The sequence below is a fragment of the Paroedura picta genome, chromosome 10, assembly GCF_049243985.1.
Source record: "Paroedura picta isolate Pp20150507F chromosome 10, Ppicta_v3.0, whole genome shotgun sequence".
Taxonomy (NCBI): Eukaryota; Metazoa; Chordata; class Lepidosauria; order Squamata; family Gekkonidae; genus Paroedura; species Paroedura picta.
The window spans coordinates 18,594,009-18,614,401 of NC_135378.1; the positions used below are offsets into that span (position 1 = coordinate 18,594,009).

Below are 20,393 nucleotides of genomic sequence, written 5' to 3' on the forward strand. Positions count from 1 at the left end.
AATACTCTTGTTTTATCCATAACAGTTTCTTAGGTCTTCTGCAAATGGTGTGTTTTCTTCAGCAGCTTCAGTATTTCCAAGTGTTTTCAACCCTCAGAGAACTCACTAAGCCTTTAACCCTTTCCAGAGAATGAAATATGGTTTGTTTGGGGTTTTTTTTACTCTTTTGAGACTGTGCTGGGACATACTAGGAAATGTTCTTCCTCCATGCCTTTTGGGCTCCGGAAATTCTGCGTGTCTCCTGACACAGTCAATCAAATTTAGAAATTAAATCAAGCTACCCCACTGAGTACGAGCCGCTTCATCAAAGCAAGGCCTTTACTTCAGTATATTTTCACAATTCTTGTCTTAACACTTTCTGCCAGTTTTATCCGGGATAGGAGTTAGGCTGACAGACGTCGTTTCCTGGATTCCCTCTGGATACATTTTTAAAGAACTGGCACTAAACTGGCTGCCTTCCAAGCTTCTGATTCAGCGATAAGTTACATATTTTAGGTAGCAGTTTTGCAATGTTGCATTTTTAGGCTTTTAGGAACTCCATATTCCACCCAGCACTAAGAAGCTTCTTATTTGGGGCAAAACAATATGTTGTGTTTTGTAACGATTTGGGTCCAGGTTCCTGGACCAGGATCACTTTTCTGGCAGCCACTGGGAAACTGCAGGAAAAGACATTTTGAATGTACACAGGGACCTGACCCAGCTTAAACCCAAGAGTACGGGGAGGAGGGGTTCTTTCCTTCTCCACATGCTTCCCCCCCAAAACCTGACATTACTCCCTCATTTGAAGGGAGTTATATTCCATGACCCAACCTTGTGAGCCTGAAACAAGTGTGCACCTTCTGCTTTTAAAACAGACTGGGGGCTGTTCACGTCTGACATCTATTTCAAGCATCCTTGTTCATCTTTATGATACAATGGGATCCATATTCCTAGCTAATTTATTGAGCTACCTTCTGCCCATGTACACGAATTCTTATTCTTATTATTATGTTGTCCTTCCCTAGTCTGCTCAGGACTGTTAAAGTCAAGGTTTAAACACACTCAATTTAAAATAAATTACCAATAAATTATCAAACTCCTACGGAATAAAAGCGCTGCAGGAGGCAAAGAACGTGTTAGTCATAATCTGGCAGTGTCAAACTACATGGCTGACTCAGTTGTGCACATGCCTTTGATACCAACTCTCTACCATTGAATCGAAGACTGCCACCACCCCTACCTTAATACAGAAATGCTAACATCATCTGTCAGTAGCATATGCATAAGCCACGACTAGTTCCATGTCTTGGGGGGGGGGTCCCTGGAAAAGAGTGCCCACAGGCCCCCTCCCCTCCTTTGCCCACCTTGTTCTCATGCTTCCCTTACCACCCACGAGCCCTTCTACCTGTGAATCCATTCCCCATCCACTAGCAAGTCTTCCCACTGCACATGCTCCAACTTAACTGCATGATCTTTCTCCAGCTGCTTTCGGTAGTGTGTGTGTGATTGGCAGTGCCCCCCCCATGAGCACCACAGCTGAGCATCACCTGCACATCATTCTCCAGAATAGCTGAACAGCATGTGTAACCAGGAGTGATGCAAGTGAGGCAGCTGGAATAGCGCAGGTGGGAGGACTAGTGTCTGTGGTCCTCTCCTGAAGTTGAGCAAAAATTAATGCTATCCCTGAACTTCAAAAACAGAAATCTGCTTTTTTTTTCTTTTTTGTCTAGAATCAAGGAGTAGATAACCTACATTACATGACGGTGGGCACATGCACCGGAGATAGTCCTCGTTCAAAACTCTGGCTTACTTCCTTTGGCCATATCATGCAACCCAACTCAATGAGCAATTATGCTAGGACTAGTCAGTGGTAAAAGGAAATCAAGGTGAGAAAGAATACAGTGGTTAGATACGATCAAAATGGACCCTGGCCAGAGTATTATACAGCTAAAAGAAGCGGTGTAAGATTGGGAGACAGCTGAGTCATCGGATCGCCAAGATTAGGATATGACTGAATAGCTAATGCCATCATGATTAATTACATAGCAGATGGGGGGGGGAGTTCCTAGAGTTTATGGAGCGGATCTTCCCCACCTCAACACTGTGGCCAGCACTTCTTGATGGTTACTTCAGGCCCCGGCCATAAGCCTGGTGGGACATCTCTGTCTTGCAAGCCCAGCAGAACCAAATGAGCATTTCCTGCCCAATTGCTAGAGTTTCCTCATTTCCCCCATTAACTTCTGTGCCATACAGATTATTATAACCATCATGCCTAACATCTTTAACAAACTAAACATCTTTAACAAACACAGAGCACACCATCACATTTAATACAACCACAAGACAGATGATATTGTACAGATTGCAGCCCTTATGTTCACTTCAATACAAGCCATGATTTACTGAAAATGGAATTTGTGGTGCTGGGTTTGGAGGGAGGGAGAAGCAAAGGGAGAAGAACCTAGGTCAGCTTAATTAAGCCTAGCTCTGCTTAATGGGTAAAACATCACCTGTTAACATGTGCTTGGATATAAACAGCATCTTTGTTCATTTCCCCCTGCATTTTTTTAAACGAAGAGGTGCATTTAGCTCATTTCCCCTGATCCAGAAAGCCCCATCCCAGATGACAGTAAAGAAACACAGGAATGTGATTTGTAGAATTCCAAAGTTGTCTGTGTGCGGGGGGGGGGGGGGATTTTACGGCTTCGGTATTTTAAGGCTTAATACATGGTTAGATGCACACCAGGATTCAAGCTCTAACCCTCTATTTCCAATAGCACATTTTATAGGTTAAGCCTTGGGATCCCCCAGAATTATAGCTTACCTCCAGGCTACATAGATCTGTTCCTCTGGAGTAACTGGATGGATTTGGTGGGTGGATTCTATGGCACTGTACCCCACTGAGGTCCCTGTCTTCCCCAAATCTCCAGGAATTTCCCAACAAAAGCTGGCAACCCTACCCTCTCATCTCTCCACTGATGGTCCAAGAGAACTTCAAAACCCCAACCCCTTGGGCCATAAGGAAGGCCGAGCGTCAAAGAATTGAGGCTTTTGAACTCTGGTGCTGGAGAAGACTCTTGTGAGTCCTTTGGACTGCAAGGCGAACAAACTGGTCAGTCCTAGAGGAGATCAGCCCTGACTGCTCCTTAGAAGGCCAGATCCTGAAGATGAAACTCAAATACTTTGGCCACCTCATGAGAAGGAAGGACTCCCTGGAGAAGAGCCTAATGCTGGGAGCAATTGAGGGCAAAAGAAGAAGGGGACGACAGAGAATGAGGTGGCTGGATTGAGTCACTTAAGCAGTCGGTGCAAACTTAAATGGACTCCGGGGAATGGTAGAGGACAGGAAGGCCTGAAGGATCATTGTCCGTGGGGTCGCGATGGGTCGGACACAACTTCGCAGCTAACAACAGCAAAATGGTCCAAGGCCAAAGATGGAAAAGCAAGAAAAAGCCCTGGAAAACTAGCACAGAATTTCTCTTCCCTTTCCTCCAGACACTCAAGTCTGAAGGTGTCAGATGCTTCCAAAGTTCCAAACTATCCCCTGGAGGGTGCCCCACTGTTACTTGTGCACACAAAGAACAGTCCCAGTCGTGCTCTGCCAAGGCCCCACTGGCTCTGGTGCTGGGAGCCCTGCAAATCTGTAAACCGGGCCTGATTCCCAGTATCTCTGCTGAAAGGGACTGGGCTGCAGTTGATGCGAAAGACCTCCACATGAGACCCTGGAGTCTGAGTAGACAATACTCACCTTAATGAACCAAGGGCCTGATTCGGTGTAAAGCAGCATTGTGCATTCAAACTACTGATAATTCCAAAACATACCAATTTATCACTGAAAATATTACCATCTCCCAAATTACTCACTATGGATTCTGTCCAAATTGTTCTTAAGTACCAAGGTGTTTACTGTATACAGCAATAAATACTACTGAAGAGTTCAGAGTCATTACAACAATCTGATAGTTAACATCTTACTTTCAGATAGTTAAATCTGTTTCTTCTTCAGTGGTAAAGTTTTGTTATATTGCCAGGAGAGTGCAGAAATCCTTGATTGATGTTAAGTGACTTGCTTGTTAACTTAATAATGTTACTGCAGTTTTACTTATGTTTTGATGCTGGTCAATGACAATGAATGAATGAATGAATGAATGAATGAATGAATGAATGAATGAATGAATGAATGAATGAATGAATGAATGAATGAATGAATGAATGAATGAATGAATGAATGAAGTTCATCTTTATGACCAATTTACCTATGATGCAGTAATTTGAAATATTGGAAGCGGACATGAAGATGGATTTCTTTCTGGTTTTCAAAGCATCAGAGGTAGCTGAAGGCAACTATTGCTCATAGCATTCACACCAAGCCTTCAATCACCTGCAGTAAGCAGAGGTTCCAGTTTTTGAAATATTTCTTTCATTTCAAGAGAATGCTTCTAAGTCTGGAAACTAAACACATTTCCTCTTGTCTGTTTTATTATTATTGGCTTCTGTTTTCCCAGCTGAAAAAAGTACTTTGTAGTGTAGCAATTACATGTTCTTTAACACAGTAGATACCTTGCAGAACAAACTTTGTGTCTAGTGGCACTGTTAAGACCAACAGAGTTTAATTCTGGTATAAGCTTTCGTGTGCCCTAAGTTTGTCCTTTTGCTTCAGACCAATACGGCTGCCCACCTGAATCTATATACAGTGCAATTATAGTCTGAACAAACCTAAAACTGCCATAAACTTTGAGTCAATTAGATAAGCCTCTACACCACTCACTCACCCATTCACTCACTTACCCAGCCATCCACTCTCTCACTCACTCACCCATCCTCTCTCTCTTTCTCTCTCTCACTGACTCACCCACCCACCCATTCACTCACCCAGCCACCCACTCACTCTCTCACACTCACTCACCCACCCACATGTCCAATCACTCTCTCCCTCACTCACTCAATCATTCCCTCACCCACCCACTTACCCACCCACTGACTCACTTATTACCCTCTCAGTTACCCATCTCGGGGTGGTTTACAAGTCTAGAATCTCAATAGAACAATGATTCATGAGATGAAACCTGGTTACAAATTATATAAAATGACACAGAATCACAATTTAACACTGTTGTATCAGTTCTGATTTCTGAGGTTAAGTTGTAGCCAGGAGAAGTTAACCTATAAGGAGGGAACGAGGGAGGAAAGGAGGGCAGCGTGGGCAGGAGGAAGGCCCCATATTTGCTATAGTTCTTATCTAGCTATTATCTAGCTGGCCTCAGCCATAGGTCTGGAGGAAGAGTCTTGCAGGCCCTGCAGAATTGTTCAAATTCCGACAGGGCCCTGATGTTGCTTGGGAGCTCGTTCCGCTGGGCAGGAGCCAGCGATCCTCAGTGGGTTGGTATTGCGTGATCAAAGAGCTATCTGGGGAATGAGAGGAGGTCACTCAGATATGCAGGGCCCAGACCACATAAGGCTTTGAAGGTCTTGTGATGTATTACAGAAACCCCACAATGTGTAGCTGGGATAGCCTTAAGAGTAGAACTGGGCAGGGCTCTGCCAAAGCATGGCTGCAAACATTGAAACACAGGTTAAAAGTCATTTTAAAAGTCAAGCCAGGTATCCCTCATCTTGTATTTATGCACCACAACCTGGCTTGATGTTGAAGGGACTTACACGTTCTGGTAGACAATAAGATGAATCTGAGCCAACAGTGCAATATGGCAGCTAAGAAAGCTAATGTGATATTAGGCTGCATTGCTAAGAGCATAGCATGTAGAGCAAGGGAAGTAACAATACCACTCAATTCTTCATTGGTTGGACCTCATTGGGTATACTGTGGGGCCCACAGTTCAAGGATATTCCCATGATGGAACATGTTTAGAGAAGAATGACTTAAGATGGAATCCATGCCTTATGAGATTGAGAGAGGTGGGTATGTGTGGCTTGGAAAGGAAGAGGGCAAGGGGTGATATCATGGCTGTGTTTATCTATGGAAGAGGCACACATGCTGAAAAGACAACCTGTTTACTGCAGCTTTAGAGACTGAGAGCAACAAGTTCAAATGACAGAAAAGGAAATTCCACTTAAGTACCCAGCTTGCTGGGGGGTAAACGGTAATGACTGGGGAAGGCACTGGCAAACCACCCCATATTGAGTCTGCCATGAAAACGCTAGAGGGCATCACCCCAAGGGTCAGACATGACCCGGTGCTTGCACAGGGGATACCTTTACCTTTACCAGAAAACATTTCTGATTGTGTGGGCTGTTTGTAGATGAAACAGTGTTTTGGAGGGTGGTGGAGTCTCCATTGGAAGTTTTTAGGAGGAGATTGGATGAGCACCTGTCAGGCCTGTGTGATTTATAAGTCTCTGAGAAGGTGGGGGGCGAGACTTGATGGTCGTTGATGGTCTCTTCCAGCTCTGTATGATTCTGATTCTTTTTCAACAAAGAAAGGTGGACTTCTCTCTGAGCTTAATCAAAATAACTTCTGTTCCTACTGGATGCAAGAAACAGACAAGAAAGTATCTTTGTCTTGGCTCCACATTGGACAATATATTGAGATTTGGGGAAAGCGATTCTCCACTAATTATCAAGAATTATATAAAGGAAGTATACTATGTCAGATCAGCTATACGAGCTCAGAGAATATGTTCCAGTCAAATTTGTGGCATTCTTCTATCTCCAACCATCCCAGCCTATGCCAAATACCTAGCAGTTTCTGATTACCATAGAGCATGGGGGGCACTTAGCCTGGTACGGTGGTAACAAGAAATGCACAGAAGGCCCTCAGCCCCACAGAGGGAACAGGCAAAGGAATCTACACTTGCCTAACACTTCTTTGCTTGGAACCTTTACAGGTACACAGACATTTCTCGACCCAGGCGCGCCATTCTTTCAAAGTAGGAGGGTTCAAGTCATTGCTCCCCACACAAGTAGGAAAGGATGGAAAATCCCCACTTTTAAACCGACCACAGTCACCCCTGCTCTGCTGTGTTATAATCCCACATGTGAAGCTGCCTTATCATGATTCAGAGCATCAAGCACAGTATCGCCTACTCAGACAGGCAGACGCTCTCCTACCTCCTGGTCTTTTAATGCGAGATTCTTTGAGAACATTATATCAAGATCTTTCTTTCACATAAAATCCCCTCTATGATATCTGCCACTCTAGGTGTTTTAGGAATTCTGGGGTTCACTTGACAAGAGCTATCAATAATCTAATAAGAAAACCCTTGATTAAATCTTGATTGAAGCTAGAAAAACCACCCTTACAGTTGTCATCAATCCATGAAACTTGCAGAGGTATAGGAGTCCTCCTGGACTAAGAGAGTGGACAATCCCACTTATCGAAATCCATCATGGTATCCCAGACACGGCAAAGTTCTTTTTCTTCCTCTCCTCTTCCTCTTCTGGCCTACAACCTCCTTCCTGTGAATCAGAGCTCCCATCGGCCTTCCCCAGTGTGCTACTATGGGGACAAAACAGCCTTTGCTGACTGTGCATTCATCTGCTTCCATATCGCTATTCCAAAGTCTGCCTTCCTCCATCCTGGCCAGCAGGACTCAAACCCATGTCTACAGAGCTACCTAGAGTACTTTCCCCCTGGGGTTCCTGCTGCTCATGGCTCCAGGCTCATTAGGAGCTGCGACACCAACATTCTTTTGACACTCCCACATGTGACACCCAGAGGGACATGTCTGCCAGCTGTGCCTATTCTGAGCAGCACATTGAGTGCCATTCGGAGTGCCATTCGGAGCAGCGCCTTGCTCCTTGACGAGCAGCCATGACTGCTTTAGGAGAAGCTCTGATGAGCTTGGTTCGTGGTCTGCATCTTGTGTAAGGATAGTGGAAGATGGCCTCTGCAAATGCCAAAGACAACTTGTCAACAAGTTGAGATCCCAAATTAAGGTGCCGAACAAGGACTAGGGACTGAGTTCGAACTCCCGATATGCAGCCATGCATATTATTGCTAGGATAAAAACAGAGAACAAAACAATGGTAGGAGATGCCCTGAATTCCTTGGAGGAAAAGCCAGCTAAAGCTGCATTAAATAAGTTTTGAAAAGTAGTAAAACTTGCTTGTTACTTGGGAAAATCACTGCTTTCCCCCCTTTGTTGAAAGGTTTTGAAACTATAGAAAATATATATGACAACCCCACCCAAGGCCTTATCTGAATCTTCCACTGTATTCTGTGCCCAAGTGTCTTGCAAACGGAGCTCAGCAATTCAAACAGAGCCCAGAATGGTTGTAAATGGAGCAGAAGAAGTTTTATTATATGTGCTCTCATGGAGTGTGTCTGCAGCAGAAGCAGCAGCTAGTGAGGGAGACAGTCTCCCATATGGTGTTGCCAAAAATTCCCTTCAATGGTTCCAGTGTCTTTTGAAAAGTGCATGACAAATTGGGGGACCTTGTCTGATTTCTTTCTTCCCTGCAGTCCCTTTCCCACAAACCCCAGCATAACTGTCTTCATGGGCAGCAAAGGGGAACAGATAGCAGAGATGTCCAGGGGAAATCATCATTCCATCAAATGAGCATCAGAGAGATAGTGGATGTGGTGAAGAGGCTATTCCAAATGAACCCTCGAGTCCAAGCTAAACAGACTACTATCTCTATGAAGTGACAATCTATGTGTCAGCCATTCCAGCTGATAATGCAGTCAACTCAGGAATGTGGAGGGGGGAAGAGGCACCAGAGAGGTGCAGAAAGACGTCACTAGAAATCTAAATCTGAATTTGGAGGGAGATCTGAGAGACACAGTTGCTACTTTCAGGCAGGACATTACCAGTTCAGGATGATTATTCTACAAAGTCTTGTTGGTCTTTAAGGTGCTATTGGATTCAACTTCAGCTGTTCCACTGCAGAGCAACACAGTATACCTCAAAATTCTTGCACTCTGAAGGCTGTCCATCCAGGCCCAGAGCAGGTTACTTTAAAGCAGGGGTGGCCAAACTGGATCTTCAGGTGTCCGTGTACTACAATTCCTATGCTGATGGGGGGGGGGGGTCATCGGAATTGTAAGTCCATGGACATCTGGAGAGCTACAGTCTGGCCACTCCTTGCTTTACACACTGCAACTTCATTGCAAATCAACTGGCATTCCTGGCTTCCATTATATCTAATGGGTCTTCAGGAAGCAGGACTCTCCCAGTGTTCCCAGCAGGCATTCTTGTCATTCATTTTTGCACATCTCTACAATTGCAGACTCCCCCTTCCCAATCCCATCCTGTTAGTTGGACATTATTTCCTAGGGGGTAATTTCAGGAAGGCTAGAGTGGCTGTTTTTTCAACCAAATGGCATCAAAATTGCAGTGCAGTGGGCGCTGTATGTCCTAAAGCAGTGGTCCCCAACCTTTTTCAGGCTGCGGACCGGTGGCAGCAAGGAGGGCGATTGCCCGGCCGCACATGCGCGACCCGGCCATGCATGCGCAATGCGTGTGCGCAGCCCTATTTTCCTCTCCTCCCCCCTCCCACAGTAAGAAGCTTGCTGGGCCGCAAGCTTACAGCCTGGTAAGTTTCTTACTGCAGGGGGGAGCGGGGAGAGGGAGCATCAGCCCGGTGGTTGGGGACCACTATCCTAAAGAACCCTCATGTTTCAAGCAAATTGGACAAAGAACTCAAACTCAATAGGTCCCTGAGCAAGCTGCCCCAGCTCTGTATTTTACCAGTCGTAGTATTTGCAAAGAACAAAATGACTCTACCCCAACATGCTCCTCCTTCGTCTCTATGCTCCACCCTTGCAAGAATCTGATTGGAAGCAACATGCCAGTGCCTGGAAACAAGTAGAATCAAAGAAAAAGACAGCGTGCATGCTGTTTTGCTGGTAAACATCCACACACAAAAACAAAAGCACTGATTCTTTCAGGGAAGGGAGCTTTATTACACAAACAACCCTGGATTTGCAATATCAGTCCAGAAAATCACTGTACTGACCTGAACTAGCCTGTTCTGTATATACCTTCAGCTTGGTGATTTTCTTATGCACACCTCTAGTGGAGGCTTCTTAGCTTTTTCTTCTGAGAACGGATAGCATAACCTGGGTCCTCTCGAATGGTAAACCAATGCACCATGGCCCCATACTGAGAAGGGAGCACACAGAGACTGTAAAGGGCTCGGTCCCCGTAAGGGGTGGGTTCTGCTGTTGTAGACCAGGGTATGTTCTAATCCTGCATCCTGCCCCCTTTTCCATCAAAATTTGATGCTGCTGATGGCAGGCTCCCCAAAAGATCTGATGTGCCCTGTGGAGGTCACATATTTATGTTCTAGGGGTAGTGGTTGAACCTCCATCTCCTGTTTCTCACTGCAATCTTTGCAGCAAGAGACTAGCCAACTATGTCACCTCCTGTAGCTGCCATTGCAGCAGACATAGTGTATGTGCATGTGTGTGTGGAGTGGCAACAAGTAACTTATGACCCTACAAATGAATTACTTTCAAAACACCCTACCGTTGTTCAGATCTGCAAACTGTAGGCGGTGGCTTCCTTGAGTCAATCCTTTTCATGCTAGGTCTCTTCCTTTTCCTGCTACCTACAATATTTCCTAGCACGATTGACTCTTCCAGTGACTCTTGGCTTTTCACAAAGTGACCACAATACGATAGCCTATGGTCATTTTAGCTTCTAGGAAGAGTTCAAGTTTGATTGGATCTACAACCCACTTGTCTTTCATATGTCAACACCCATGCATTATCCACATGAAATCTCTGTCTTTCCCCCCAAAAAAACCCACCCTTCATCAAGGACTAAAATATGGTGTCTTCCAGTATTGCACCTATGGAGTCTTTTGTGCCTTCTCCAAGCAGGGAACTTAATCTAGGAGTACTAGTTTGTCTACAAAGACCCTTCACTAAGCATGCCTGCACCTTGCTATGGCTTGGTCATCACCTTTATGGACTGAAAATGTACCAGAATGTGTCAGTTTCAGCCCAAGACTGAACACCAATAACTGCAAACAAACAAATATGGAAAAAGGTACACTCCAGCCAGACTCCATTTTGTATAGCAGGTAACCTGTCAATTGACCTAGGATATGCCCCAATTGCCAATTTGTCACTTTCCCAACACAGCAGTGATGTATTATCCGCAAGACTATGGCCTGCCACAGAAGGTCTTCTAATCCCATCTTTGGCTAAATGTTTTTCGTTCCTGCTCCACCCAAAGCATACACTCCCTGGTCCAAATTCCCATTCAAGCCTTCCCCAGAAATGTCAAGCTTCCATATGCAATTAAGGACCTGTTAAGGTAGACCGTTCGCACCTTTTTGGTTTTGGCTTGGATATCCTTCCTCAGGACTTCCCCAGGCATTACTAGGGACTGTTGCAGATTGAGACATCTCTGATGACATCATGTTTTCATTATCAGGACACCTGGCCAGAATGTTACTTTTTTACTTTAATTTTGCGCCATTAATCACATCAAGACATTGTTATAGGGCTGCTGCGCCCAATCTTAACCTGGAGATACAAACCGAAGGCAAACAGGAGGCAAACATCAGCTAAAAAGGAGGCAAACAGCAGCTATCTTTGCCTCATGTTCTGGGTCTCTGTACGTGAACCCAGCCTGCAGGTTGGGCTGTTGCTGCTTCTCCTTTTCCCCAGTACTGGACTCTCTGCATATTAGATGGTAATTGTAACTTTCTCTGACCCAACTTTCATCCCCCTATCACAAACAATCACCTCTTTTATTTCCTCTGTGTATGCGTTCGTTTAAATTTGTGTGCTTGCATGACAGGGACTTTTTGTTTTCAAACCTTTGTATTGCTTTCTAAAGCTGCCTCTGCCTGAGATTTTTTACTAGATACTCCCCCCATATAAATTGGGAGAAATTCTCACTTGCTGCCATTCTCGCAAAGCTTTGTCTCCTAGAATTACTAATTACACATCATAAATTCAGGAGAAAGGTCTATGTCAGGTAACAATGTGGGCCTTCTAAATGAAAGTTCAGTGGTCTTCATGGTATCACCCATCCCACCCAGTCCTGGCCATAAGTGTTATTCCCACTATATTTGGTTGTCATGGGATTCGAGGGGACCCTTGAAATCTGTGGCTGTAGGTATCAATTGCTGCCTTCTGCTCTTTAGGCCATGGGAAGACGATGCTCAAAGAGATGTCATGGTCTCTACCTGGAAGCACACTTGTACAACAGAGAAGTTAGAAAAATCCCATGACAACCTCATTACTACACTACATATAAAGTAACAATGCAGGGGCATCAAAAATCCTTATGGTGAGTGGAGATGGTAGACTATGTGAATTATCACACACACTTTGCTTCTAAATGTATGCTTGCTGTTACTAAGATAACATAGTAAGAGCTAACATATACACATGCGATGCGCAGCAGGATCATAAGGAGGCCAGCTCTGAAAAATCTTACAACATCAGTCCCAATTGTAATAAACCCATCAACCACAGAACACTTTAGAGCCAAGGCTATTCACTATGCCACGACAATTTAATAAGTCTAAAGGAGTGTCACTATAGCTAGATTAGTTTGCTAAAAAAAAAAAGAGCTTTGTATGAAAATATTCTGCATGTGAACACAAAGCCTTTGATATGCTATGTGCATGACAAAGGAAATGTCTGATGAATGCATCAGTGGATTTCTTAGGAAATACTAATGCCAGAATCCAAAAAGATGACTTGGCTGTCAGACAACAAACATGCCTCTATCGGATGAGCCAACAGTGGGGGATGGCTTTTAAAGATCTTAAATATACTAGGTTTCATTCAAAATTATAATCCCTTCTGTCACACTGGAACACATATTTTGAGCCTTACACTGAAAAGAAACCTGTGACGCTGCTAGCATGACATGGGTAAGGGGAAAAAATATCTGGAAAGTGAAGAAAGATGAACCTTTGAACAACTTCTGGGCCTGTTTCATTCAAGATACTGGACAGCTGTTCCCAGGAGGAAAGGGCAGCGGTTTCTGATGTGCCAGTTCTACCCCTAGAGCCAAACTAAATGCAGTGCCAATAGACCTGCCTTTGTAAACAAGGGCCAGATACCTCACTCACATGCAAAGCCAGCATGCAATATAGAAGAACTGAGATTCAAGTGGCTTGCCATAGAGATCTGAAGCAACAGAACAAAGTTTTGAGTCCAGTGCCACCTTGAAGACCCACAGTTTAATCCTGGCTTTTGCATGAACCCGGAAGCTTATGACCAGAAGTAAACTTGATTGGTTTTAAAGGTGCTACTGGACTCCGACTTTGTTCTATAGAACTAAAATAGCGTTAGGGAGGGCATTTTGTTTTCAGCCATCCATTTAGCTAGGCCAACTTCCAGTATCAGAACCTGGTCACGGAAATGTCACACCCTCTTTTTGCTTTGTATCACACCCAACTCCCCCCTCTTTATACTCCATTGCAGTGGTTCTCAACCTTCCTAATGCCTCACCCCTTTAATACAGTTCCTCATGTTGTGGTGACCCCCAACCATGAAATTATGCAAGTGTTCCTTCACAGAGATTAAAACGAAACTGACCAATGGCGTGAAGATCCATTGTTTATGATTGTATATAAAATCCCCCCCCCCCCGGATTTCTCAGTTCAGTTCTGGCTCTTGTCCCACCATACCGATCTCGCTCTTTTCCGCTGCTCCAGACAGACGAACGCTCTATCTCGATCTACCCCGCAAGGCTGTTGTGTGGCTGGCGCCCCTCCCTCCTGGCCAAGCTGCTTGGCCTGCCACAACTCCTGTGAAAGGGTCGTTCGAACCCCAAAGGGGTCCCGAGCCCCAGGTTGAGAACCGCTGCTCTACTTTAAGTCATGGGAACACCTTCATTTGTTTTATATAAAAGCAATCATGATTTGATGTTAAATTCTTACCCCCCCCCCCAAAAAAAAAACCCTGAAAGGAGATATCAATATAAATCAAATGTATAGGAGGCTTTACAATTTGGACACTGGGTACAATCCTACTCACGGCCAACTGAAATGACATTTCTGAAAATGCAGTTAGCAGGGCAACTGACAAGGTATGCTTATGACCAAGTATTTAGCAACCAGCTTACACCAGGTAACAGCTATGCATGCATGGGACTTAACAACTTCTCAAAACGTATGTACATTTCAGCTTTACAACCGTCCCACGTGAAAAAAACTTTCTGGAAATGCCCATTTTCAGATATCAAGGATCACGTGCTAGCAGCTAACATTTATTGAAACAAGCTCTGCACAAGAACTTCAACTAACGACCATCCTAACGGGGGAATGACAAACTTCATTCTTGAAAGGCAGCAGGAAATTGCACACCCAGTTCAAAAATACGACATGGAACAGGAAACTGATCCAACTACTCTGATTTCAGGAGCATCAATACAGATCTTATGTAACCTGTGGCACCAGGGAAGCATAACCCGGCAGAACTGAGCCCTAATGCTCAGCAAAGGAACATATGACGGATCTCCGACAGATATGAACGAAATATATAAAATCAACAACTCACAAAACATGTATTTTGAATAGCTTTAACCAGCACTCAAACAACAGTTTCGTGAAAAGCTTACAACAGCGCATGATTAAAGATTATAGGACATTAATATTTCTTCAAATGCCTTCCCCCCACACACAACTGAAACAGAAATTCATCTCTTTCTTTCTTTCTTTCTTTCTTTCTTTCTTTCTTTCTTTCTTTCTTTCTTTCTTTCTTTCTTTCTTTCTTTCTTTCTTTCTTTCTTTCTTTCTTTCTTTCTTTCTTTCTTTCTGAATTTACATTCCACCCTAACTTCAAAAATGTTGGCAGCTTTGCCAATCAATAACATGCTAGCCCAAGACTTTCCAACATTTAAATGGCATTACTGAAAGTTCCTTGCTATACAGAAAGACAATTTGGAGGGGATGGGGGAGAAAGAATAAAACAGATGCCCACTTCTTGTTGTTAATTCAGCCTCACAAAAGCTTCTTTTTTTCTTCTTCAAGTTTCCCCAAAATATCCACGTAAGCAAAGGGACATGCTGAGGTCGCCAGTGGGAACACATACTCAAGAACTGTACAACATGGAAGTACACCAACTGAGAACTAAATGTCCAAAAATTCATAAAATCATGCCTGTGTCGAAGTGCATTCCCCAAGGACAAAATACTGCAGTTACGAGAGCCAGAAAAATGCAATACTCACACAACAGAAATAAAACGTCAGAAGAAATGTAGACATAACACAACAAATGAGGGGGGCGTTGAATTAAACATTTACTGATCAGGCCCTTATGAAACTTTTTGTCGGCTTCTTACTGCCCACCCACAAACAAGTTTGCATATTGTTACATTAACCCATGATTTACAGGCCTTGCTTACACTGCCTTTAATGGACGATTTTTAATCTTACCCAAGTTTTGTTCTTCTGCATCCATACAATTAAAAAACCCAAATATATGCACTGGTAAAGTTTCAGTGGAGGAACAAAGCACACATTCAATCCACACTGTCACTGAAAAAAACATCCCGCAAATGGCAGCGGATCCAAAGAAATTATCCCCATGTTTACATTGCTGCAACTGGCAGGTTGGTCTCTCTGCAGCCCTTTTTAAAACCAGAAATTTCAGTTTGGATTCTAAAGCCACATAACACCAGGAGTCAACTGCAGAATTTTATTCTGTCTTCCAAGAAGTAATTCAAGAGTGTGAACAAATCCCAGTGGTTTAACACAGAGTCGAATAGGGGGGGAGGGGGAGGGAAGAGACTTCATACCGACTTGTTGTGTAATTTTTTGAATTAATAATAATAATAATAAAAATACTTACAGCCTCTCCAGCTCTTTCAAATCCTGGAACGCTCCCCTCTCAATGGTACTAATCTTGTTTTCCATGAGCTGACTGCAAATCAAAGTGAAGAGTTTTAAAGGAGCCAGCAATCAAACAGCGATTAACACCTGTTATTACTGCATTTCGGGAATGGGGAAGCATGCAATCCTCTCCCCTTTATTAACTCTGTAATTCGCACTCTAGCCTGAGACTTCACATCCAATTTAATGTGTTTAAGACCTGTCACCTTACTCTCAACTGTGACATATGGGTTTTTTTTGGGGGGAGGGGGGTTGAGGTGGAATACCCATTCCATTCTTAAAAATGAGACTTTAAACCTGCTCAAGAACTTGAAGGTCAAAGGTGAGAAAAATAAAACCCCTTACCTAAGGAGCAAGGAAACAAGCTACTGTTTTGATAACAAAGTTGTAATGTTAACTACACAAGAAGTGTTTGGGAGGGAGGGCAGTTGAAATGTACACGGCATTTTAAAGTGTATTTCATAATTGTTTTGCAAAGGAGGAAATGAGCTGCTTGCACCAAGAAGGTTGCAATTCTTCATTTTTAGGGGAATGGTCAAAATGAGCCAAGCTAGTTCCTTCCCGATTTACAAGCATTTTCTATTATTATGAAACAGCAATCACTACAATCCCATTTTCTTAAGCCCAACCTTTAAAAATAAACATGCCCTACGAACTATTAACAAAACAAGGGAGATTAAAGAATATCTAAATGGCCAATAAAACTATTTTGCATTTGAAATCAATGTCATCAGAAGTTGGAACAGAGTCATGTCAGAAACATTTTTCTCTTTAGTTTACTTTTTGTTCCAAGCCAAAATCTAAGTTCAAAATGCATTTTTCACATCCAAGCCTATTGCAGCAATGCATTCAATTTATTTCAGTCTTCACAAAAAAAAAATCCAAAATATTCTCTTCCTTTTTTCCTGCCAGGCTTGCTCAAGTTTATTTGGTTTCCGAACGGCAGATATTTTGCTGTATTTATAGATTTGAGGAAAAGCATAAAGCCACAAGTGGCTAAAATACAGCACTGCCACTGTGGCAGTCATCCAATTTTTTATGTCATCTCCCAACTGCTTTTTCTCATGCCGTGTAAGTTTAGATGCTGTTATTTCAGAGGTTAAGTAAAGAATTAGGCTTGTTTGTTAAGAGAAGTTAGTTTGCAGAGGACTTTACATCTGCGGCAGGGAGTAACAACACATTAAAACATGCACAAGGGCAACTCAACTTACAGAACGCGAAGGTGCCTCAGGCCAGCAAAATCAGTCTTGGTGATCCTTGTGATATTATTTCCATTAAGATCCCTAAGAAGAACAACATGGTAAGCAGGAAAAACATTCTGCGACTGCTGGTTATACTGTTTCGACTTTAGCCTGAAACATTTTATTGGAACCAAACTTTTTTTATCACATATGTGCATCAGTGCTCACTCCTATCTTGGTGTGAATTCCCAAAGGGGACAATAATTTCACTCTCTCACACACACAGTCTCCCTCTCTTAAAAAGTTGCCCTCCTCAATCATTTAGATATAATCCACTGGAAAACAGGGGAGGGAATAACTCCAAGATCTTACACCAATAAGTCTGGCTTTGATTATAAGAATCATTACAATGAAAAAACTAGTCCACTGCCATCTTAACTTGTTAGCGTAGTGTCTTCATGAATACAGGGAGTGTAACAGACATGAAATCAACACATATCTTGACTTGTTCAGAAAAGCAAATCCAGAGCCCACTGAGATTAGGGGGATTTTCCTAGGCCTACTTGTCCTACTATGTGTTTCAGACGAGAATCACCACAACTTCCCCACCAACTTTGCATATCCTACAGAATAAGAGCTGGCCCATGAACACTTAGCAAATGGGACACCAGGAACAAGGAAAGGGTCTTATAATATCTCTGACAGCTTTCTCAGAACGGTTTTGGTGGTCATGGTTTGTCAAAAACTTCTGGCAGTTCCTACAACTCCATTGCCCCGACACGTTTAAGCCTCCTTAAGGAAACAATTTAGGGAGTTTAAAAAACGCTATGATCAGAGTTCTGCATTCCCTCTCAACATTAATCCCATATTTGTGGTTTTAGCAAGGTAAATTTCCTCCTTTAATTTGAGAAACTTTAACTATATCGTGCAATTTGCAGTGACAGTATGAAAACCTCAGTCTGCATCTGAGCTGTAACTGGCGACTTGATCCGATATTTTTGTCCAGGATCTAAATGTGTCCATCTTTGTCCGTTATCAGTTAACTAAAGGCCAAATAGATTAGCTTGACTTCACTTTGATCACATGGTTTGAGACACGTTTACGCCCTTCTCGTAGAAATGAACCCTAATTGCCTCGTAGGTTATCTGGGAAAGATATGATGGGAAAAAGAACTTCCACCAAATAGACCGGGGAGGAATCTCAAATGATTTAGGCAGATCTTCCCCTCTCCTAAAGTTCAGCATTTTAAAAAAATTTAAAGCAAAAAAAAAAATTTTTTTTTTACAGAAATGCTGGCGACTTCCCATTTTAAAACAACAAAAATCATTGTGACTTTGGAAGAACATCCTTAAATGTAATCGAAAGATTTTAATAGCCAGGAAGTGGCCTGCTTGACTTACTGAAGTTATAAACAGTCAAGTTAAGTGCCAGCCTATCATTCCTCTTTATACCTGAACATTTGAACTTCCTGGACAGTTTGGGTATTCAAGTACACCCAAAATCCCAGGCAGTAAACAGCCACTGAGAAACATTTGTAAAATGAGAAGACCAGACAAGAAAAAAAATGGTTAGGATACTTCTAGCTGCTCGGAGTGTCATGCCCCCCAAAATGTGACAATCCGCTCCAGCCAACTTGTGTGCATATTACAAAATAATAAAGGAGGGAATGATTTAAGTAACTTTCCTGGCTATCTCAAGAGCCTCCCTTGTAACAATTCAAGTCCAGTTTAACCCTGCCTGTGCCAAGGTAAGGGGGAAAAGATATTATCTTTATTCTTTAAAAAGCTAATGCAATTCATGGGTAGGGACAAGAGGGCTGGAATCCATCTCGCCTTGAGTGAGGTTTCCTTCCAGGCCCAGCAGTTCCAAAAATGGTTCTCCCCTCCTCCTCAGTGCAAATCTCCCAGTTAAATTGCTGTAGGGAGGGGGGAAAGTTTCCTACCCCCCCCCCCCATCGGCCCAGGATGCCTTTCCATCGATTGCAAAAGGGAGAAGGGCTGGAGGGGAGGGGGGGCACGAAAAAGAGATGCAGGAAGCCGGGGCTGGGGGTGGGGAGGAGGTGGGGGGGGGAAGCGCCATCTCCACACATGGTCTCCTCCTGACCCAAATTACCAAGCCGCAGCGTGTTTGCCTTATTACCGTTTCCCGGGGAAGGAGCAAAGCGCTGGAACGAATGGCTCGGCGCTTTCATGTCTCCGACCCCTTTCCCCGACCAGCCTTAATGAGAATTGCAGGGGAAGGGCGCGCGGGCCAGTGGGGAGTCCCCAGATCAATAAGCCGGCGGGCAGGCGGGCACCACCGTCCGCAGCCCCCCTCCAAGCCCGGGCGAGGCGCTCCGAAGGGACCGTCTGTCAAGCCGAACATAAATAAAGGTCCCTAACCCAGCCACCCCCAAAGTCAAGGAAGCGAAAGAAGGACGAGGGCAACGGGATCCTGCGGAGGTCATCCCCTAAAAAAGGGCCAGGCCGGAGGCAAAGGGAGGCCGGGGAAATGGATGGATCCGGCCAGGAGGGAGCGGATCGATGTGCCATTCGCACGGGACCCAATTGGGGGAGGGGGAAGGGAATGGAAGGGGGGTGGGTGGGTGGGAAGCAATCCGGATCTGGGGGTGGGGAGGATACGGAGCGAGGCGAAAGGCGCACCTCGCCCCGGGTGGGCTGCGCGGCCGCCGGTGCCATCCTGGGCGTCAGGCCTCCGTCCCGCCCGCCCTCCCGCCCGCCTGGTCCCCGCAAGGTGCGCCCGGTGCCTCCGAGACCTGTTATCTGGGGAAGGGAGGGGAGGGTCAGTGCCACTTACAGCCTCTCGGTGTTGCGAGGGACGTTCCTGGGGACGCTGCGCAGCGCCAGCCCGTGACAGTCCACCGTGCTGCCGGCGCAGGAGCAAGGAGCCGGGCAGGGCTGCGGCGCCAGCGCGCCGAGACGGAGCAGCAGGCAGAGCCAAGCCAGCGCCGGCGGCCGCCGCATCGTCGGCTCCTCCGCGCAGGGCGATCCGCCGGCCGCAGACGGGAGAAGGCGCAGAGGCGCGCGAGCCCTCCCCCGGCCCGGCCCGGCCGCCGAGTCCGAAAGGTGCCGCCGAACAAGCAATCCCCTCCCCGCCGGCCAGGCGAGCCGAACGACGTCGAGGCGGGTGCGCGGAGGCGAAGCTTTGGCAGCCCTCCTTGGCCGCGGGGCGGAGCGGAGCTGCGGGTCCCGCCGGGGGGTGTGGGGTGGGGTGGGGCGGGGGGCCTGGCGCTGGTGGCCCCTTCCCGCCTCCCTCCCTCTTCCCTGCCCGCCTGCCTGCCTGCCGAGCGGACACAGCCCCGCCGAGCCTTTGCAGCCGGATCCTCCCCGCCGAGCCGCGCTCTTCAGCTCCGCATGCCGGGCTCGGACACACACCCGGACTCGGACCGCCCCCTCCGGGCTAGACGCCGCCGCCGCTAGTAGAGAGTCGCTCGCCGCCGCCGCCGCCGCTGCCTCTGCTGCTTCTCCC

The 20,393-nt window shown here is 45.2% G+C and overlaps 1 protein-coding gene across 9 annotated transcripts in view; it reads right to left on the reverse strand.

The window, feature by feature from the left end:
- SLIT2 (slit guidance ligand 2) overlaps positions 1-20,116 on the reverse strand; it is a 350,865-nt gene extending 330,749 nt beyond the window's left edge. For 7 of the 9 annotated variants that reach the window (XM_077301587.1, XM_077301586.1, XM_077301585.1 and 4 more), the window contains exons 1-3: positions 19,722-20,083; positions 16,956-17,027; positions 15,704-15,775 (exon numbers count right to left, since the gene is read on the reverse strand). In XM_077301587.1, the coding sequence (XP_077157702.1) occupies positions 15,704-15,775; positions 16,956-17,027; positions 19,722-19,888 (311 nt within the window). In that variant the 5' untranslated portion in view covers positions 19,889-20,083. Of the gene's footprint in view, positions 1-15,703; positions 15,776-16,955; positions 17,028-19,721 lie in introns of all 9 variants that reach the window. The other 2 variants (XM_077301591.1, XM_077301593.1) reach the window with 2 other exon arrangements.
- Between the last annotated feature and the right edge of the window lie 277 nt (positions 20,117-20,393).